The sequence below is a fragment of the Pteronotus mesoamericanus genome, unplaced genomic scaffold (genome assembly GCF_021234165.1).
Source record: "Pteronotus mesoamericanus isolate MK-2021 breed Mesoamerican mustached bat unplaced genomic scaffold, CSHL_Meso_final contig_130, whole genome shotgun sequence".
NCBI classification, from domain to species: domain Eukaryota; kingdom Metazoa; phylum Chordata; class Mammalia; order Chiroptera; family Mormoopidae; genus Pteronotus; species Pteronotus mesoamericanus.
Genome location: NW_026555060.1, coordinates 23,913,378 through 23,919,377, shown reverse-complemented (window position 1 = coordinate 23,919,377; position 6,000 = coordinate 23,913,378). Strand labels below are relative to the sequence as shown.

General features: G+C 46.3%; 1 protein-coding gene across 1 annotated transcript in view; it reads left to right on the top strand.

The window, feature by feature from the left end:
- The first annotated feature begins 1,186 nt into the window (after positions 1–1,186).
- Positions 1,187–6,000, top strand: part of FAM171A1 (family with sequence similarity 171 member A1) — a 131,519-nt gene continuing 126,705 nt past the window's right edge. The window contains exon 1 of the mRNA XM_054593408.1: positions 1,187–1,341. Coding sequence (XP_054449383.1) covers positions 1,245–1,341 — 97 coding nt within the window. The 5' untranslated portion in view covers positions 1,187–1,244. The remainder of the gene's footprint in view (positions 1,342–6,000) is intronic.

Genomic DNA, 6,000 nt, shown 5'->3' with positions numbered 1-6,000 from the left:
CCAATTAATAAAATTTCAGTAATAACCCTTCTCTGGTCTACTGTTCTAGTGGCGGTAGTACAGGGCAGGGGGTGAATCTGGTATGGATTTCCTTAGAGCCTGGGTCCCTTGCAGAGGTCCTGTGGTCTCCGCAGTGTTGGTTGGAGATGGGGTAGAGAGAGTCAAAGGTGTCATGAGGGCTATGTGGAGGGAGGCACACAGACAGGAGCAAGTTGAGAGAATGGGACATTGGCGTGGAGGTGAATATACATCTGCTTAAGGGAAGCATGAGGTTGTTGTGAAGAGCTTCATCCTCGGGACCAGCCTGTTAGAACCTTAGCTCTGCCACTGACCAGCTGTGTGCTAATGACAAATTCTTTAACCCTCCTTAGACTCTATTTTCTCATCCGTAAATGAGGATAACAATACCTACCTCTTAGACCACAATGTAATAAATGCAAAACAGAAGTGAAGAAAAAGTATCTATGGCCTCAATCAAGGTAAATTTTCCCACCCACTTTAACCTGCTAGAAATATCTAAGCGCAATTCAACGTGGAGGTGCTCACCTGTCATACTCAGGCACAGAGGCCTAGGACAATTTACACAGGCTTAGGATTCCCTTCCCGCTGACCTATAGGCTGGGTGTCAAATCTACCCTGAGAGCATAGGAGGATTGGGACAAGAATAGTTGCAGGGAGGCATCACACTTAGGAAACCGAGGCAGGTCATACCCTGCCTGAGACCCTTAGTTAACCAGGTGTGAAGGCCTGAGATCTGAAAGGCAGCTGTTGTTTTTATTCAAAGCACAGGTGAATGGGGGGGATGCGGCTGCACTTGTGCCAAAGGTCGCGCGCTCTGCTCGCGGGCGCACAAGGGTGCGGGGAGCGAGGGACGGCGTCGCGCGGCAGAAACCCAGATCCGGGGCGCACCATCCTCCCCCGCGGCGCGGCCACCGCCAGGTGGCACCAGGACCCAGGAACTGGGCGCTGCCCGCGGACGGGGCAGGGCGTGAAGGGGTTAACGGGTGGGCAGGGCCGCGGCGCCGGCGCTTCGGAGAACCCACCGGGGTGCGCGGAGGAGGGAGCGGCCGGGGGCTGCGGAGCCCGGCGCCGCGCCGGGCGGGGGCGCGGCCAATTGGACGGCGGGCCCGGCGCGCGCGGAGCCTGGCGACATGGAGGCAGGCGCGGCAGCCAGCCGCCTCTGACGCGCCGCTCCATCCCGGTGGTCGGCGAGGCCGAGCCGGCCCGGGCTCCGCGGCGCGGAGATGAGCAGGTCGGCGGCGCTCCTGCTCTGCCTGCTGGGCTGCCACGTCTGGAAGGCGGTGACCAAGACGCTGCGGGATCCCGGTGCCGGAGCCCAAGGTGGGTGCGCGACGGGGCCGCGAGGCGAGGCCGGGCCGGCGGGCTTTTGTGTGGGCCACGGGCCTGCCGCAGAGGGGGCGGCGGGGAGGCTCCCGGGCCGCATTGTGTCGCGGCCGCCGGAGCCGGGCCTGCAGCCCTCGCGCTGCGCTCTGGAGGGGGCGGCGCCGCCCCGGGACGCCGAGGGGCCTGGAGCAGATGCTTCCGAGGGGCTGGGGACAGGTGGGGGTGCGGGTGGCACCAGCTTTGCTGCTTCGGGTGGCGCTTTCTAATGCATGCGAAGGTCCTTTTCTTTATGCCGTGACAAGGCAAGCGTCTCCATCTCCTCCTTCGCCCCAGCCACAGGGGCAGCCCCCGGGTCGCCGCTGCCCGCCCTCCCCTCCGGGCTCGGAATCCTAGAAGCCTGGGCGCGAGGGCTGTGTTCGATTCTTTTCTTTTTTGTGGTGGCGAGGGGGTGGCCACTACCCCTGGGGCACCCCGGGACCCCAAGGTCCACCGTCCTGCCGCAGTTAGGGAAAGTTTTGGGGGCTCTCCTCCTCCTCCCTATTCGACGTCTTCTCTAGGCCTTGAGGGATTTCCCCATTGCCCCAGGAATCACCCTCGGAAGGGGAGAAGGAATTGGAACTGGGAGGCCTATTCACTTTAAAACAACAACAATCATTTTCAGGTCTGTTTGTCGCCAGCTCCTGCCTTTTGTCTAATCTTTGGCCTCTGCAAATCTGCTTTCCAGCCCTGGAAATAATGTGGTCGCCTCTGAGGAAGGCCAGGCGCCTGTCTTTTGTTTTTAAAGCACGAATTTATTTGGGGGGAACCCCAAAGCTTCCTTTGCACGCGTTTGTGGGGACAAAATCGGGTGCTTCTCTGTTGCCTGCCTTTTCACAAGGGTGAGTGAGGCCGCCGCAAAGGAGCATCTGCCTCCGCGCAGGACACCGCTGCCGGCTTCCCGCGGACCTCTCGGGTCTCCCGTGAGGGTCCCCCTGCAGCCCTGGAGACCAGCTCCGCTGCTCCGGTCTGCTTGCCCATGCCCTTTCCTTGCAGAAAGGTGTGTGTCTTGGTGAAGGCAGTTCTGCAGGCTGAATGAAGAGCTCTCCCTCTCGGGTCCTCTTGGTCAGACTCTGCCTTACCCCCATCCTCATGCTAATCCTCTTTTTCCCTTGTAACAAATACAGGAGCAGAGAACCTGGGTGGCCTTCCACCCTTGATGTTGTACCAGGGAGTAAGATTCTACCCACAGTCTACTGGGTTTAGCTTGTTAGCTACATGTTGAATGAAAGGTTTTCGTATCCGTCCGTTGCTGTATCGTTTGCCGGCATCTCTTTCATGCATTGCCTTTGCCGTAGCTACCCTATGATATGACCGTTATGAATTGTGTATAAATGTAATAATGTATGTCATGCAAGGGGGGACATTGGCAAGATACCAAAAGAGCCATGTATTTCTTCATGTAGGAAATGAATGTTTAGGACATTAGATCATTGGTGTTGAATTGTAGCCTCTTTCATTAATACCCTGCTGCTCTCTGAATCAGCTATTTTAATGAGTGATACTTGCGTTTCAAGGAGGCCATGAATTCCACAGAAGGGGTTGAATTTTTTGTTTTCCACTTGAAGTGCAGTATATAGAAATATTAAGTTCACGCACTTGTAAAATAGGGAGGCTTGGTTGGCCTCAGCTGGGGAAAGAAACGTCATGACGAAGCCTACTAGGTTTAGGTTGGAGACCACATTTTACAGAGATTCGCTGGTAAAAATCAGATAAGGGAACTCAGCTCTCAGAAATGGAATGTTCTGTGAAGAGGTAGAGAAATGATCAACCTGTGAGGATATTTATTGCCATAGCTAAGAGAATCTCAGTATATGGGATGGTTGAGTAGAATATTTTTCTACTTAGATTACTTCCTTGATTGGCTAGGGATAGCTTTTTAACGAGTTGAGCCCAGGACCCCTAACCGAAGTCAAGGTCTCACAACCTGGCGTCTGGATTTTGAGCTAGTACCATTTTTATGGAAAAAGACAGTATCTCCTTTGACATTCTAAGGTCTCTTTCGCCACTCTGAGTTCTTCAAACCATCTTGACACTTATCTTGTAACATAGTTTTAAAATGCATGTTTTCTCTACTCTCCCTGATCATACACAAGGAAGACAAATGCCACATCTGATTTCACTTTGCATTTTCCACAGCAGTTTGTAGATTGTTTTGCGCTGACGAAGAGTTGAAGACAGTACATGTACTGTAGTCCAGCTATTTTCAACCTTTTTCATCTGATGGCACACATGAACTAATTACTGAAATTCTGTGGCACACCCAAAAATACAGTTTTTGCCGATCTGACAAAAAAAAAAACAAAACCAAAAACACACATGGTTTTGATTCATTCACACCTATGGTTATTGTTATCATTTTTAAATTTGACAGTCTGAGGGAAAAGAGGTCAGTGTCCCTGACTAAATAGTCAGGTATCACATGTTTTAAAAATTCTTGAGGCACAGCAGTTAAAAATCACTGCTGTAATGCAACCTGCAGTCATCGTTATTAGCAGAAAATGAAGGAGAAAACTTCAGAGTTTATCTTCTCTGAAACCTAATTTATAGGAGTTTTACTTCTGTTGCCGAAACTTATTTGAATGATACTTTGAACATGAATTGTACACACACAGACATTGTGTACCAGTGGGACTTAGAAATTACTTGGGAAAAACTTAGAGACCTAGAACACACAGGTCATACGCTGTGTAATATTCCAGTTAGATTCTCAGGACTAACTGGAATAACTTTCCTTTATTAAATGAATCTTTACTATATTTATTATCTGAGGAACCTAACATCTTGCAAAACTTCTTGGCATGACTTTACTATTTATATATTTAAGACAAGATTTAAGGTTTGGCTTCAGATTCTCTTCTTACTGTAGCTGCTTTGAATCAGCAAAGGGATTTCAAAGGCATCGGGTGTCACAGTGAGGCTTTGCTAATCATGAATTTGAACTAGTTCTAGAATATGATCGCATATTTTTATTAAGTGTTTCATCTAGGTTGCTCTAAAGTGTTTATAGCATCTTTTTTTTTTCTGTTTTGGAAATGTTAGAGAAAGTGTTATTCCAAAGTATTGACTGATTTTGCCTTTCTCTATCTCATACAAACTTTGCGTTGAGGTTGGCTTGATAAAAGGGGCTGTCGTTGAAGAACAGTAAATTGTGCAGGTGTGCTCTTCAGAGATGTATTTTCGAAGCCCCGCATGCTTTATGTGCCAAAAGAGGTCAGAACTAGGTTAAGGACTTCGGGCTTGAACTTCTGGTGTATGAGCTTGACTTTGCTGCTCATTATCTAATTTCGCAATGATGTGTTAACTTTTTGTTCATCTCAGAGGAGCTACAGTGTCATAACATTTGAGGTGAAAGGTTGGCTGTCTCTCTTCTTTCTGAGAGGTCTATTCTCGGTGAAACTCAAATTTCTGTTTTTAGAACACCCCGATCACTTGAAAGTTGATGAAGCAACACAAGATATGAGGAGGATCAGTCAACAAAGCCCTACTTATACTGATACTGTATTAAGAACATACCTAAATAAAACTCACAGACTCACATCCTAGGAAACTGCTAGACTTCATTGAAGCCAGGTGTGAAAGCTCTGTCTAGAAGCAACGGCAAAGTCTAGGGAATTTCTGGCAAGGTCTTTGGAATGATTTTATGAGTTATTTTTGTATGCTATTTGTATTTGTCCTATAATACAAGTGATACCTGGATTTCTAAGCTAATAGCCTGCAAACGAAAGTACCAAGTTTTAATCAACTCTTTATTTTGAACAAATTAGTGATGAGATCTTTGTAAATCTGGACATCTTTATTGTTGTTGATAAATACTAATTTAGTAATTTTAGCACATACTGCTTACTAAAAAAGCACTTGGAAGTAAGTTGGCAAGACTGGTAAACAATACTCTATATTGAAGGAAAAAAATGGATAAAATTTTTTTCAGAAAACTAGATGGAAGAATTTGTCCTGTGATAACAACTACCTTTTGTACCTTTTGTGAAGCATGTTTTGTGGAAATTATTATATAGTTCAATAATGCTATTGACGTTTGATCAATTATAGATTAATATTGTAAAAAAGTCTTTTGCACTTGACATCACCAAGTATGATTTCAGAGCTCTTAAAAACCCCAGTTCTAGCTAAATTATTCAAGTCCAACAAACATGGAACCGATTGTATTTTTAAAATCAAACTTGGCACTCTAATAGACCAATTAATTGTATGAAATAATTGTTTTTTAAAAGAAATTATATACTATGACCCAATAGTATGCCCTATATTAAGAAAAGTATAATTTTTGTATAGGGCAAGAGTTTCTTGAGTAAGCTAAAACCCACTCTCACTTGGATGACTAAAGTACAAAGCAAAATTTGAGGCGATTAAATATTTTAGAAAGTGGTTTATAATAAGTTTTCTTAAAAATAAACAGTTCAGTCAACGTATTTAAGATGATTCTACCTTCTGCTCAAGTCTCTCCTTGAAATGATTTGCTCGCTCCTCTACCTCATGGATTCCAGTCAGTCTACAAATAATTTTCTTTCATTTAGCCCTTACAGATTATATTAATTAAACCCTTTTATGCAAATGACACTACCTTTTCTAAGTCTTCCTTAACCTTGTGTCCTACCTCTA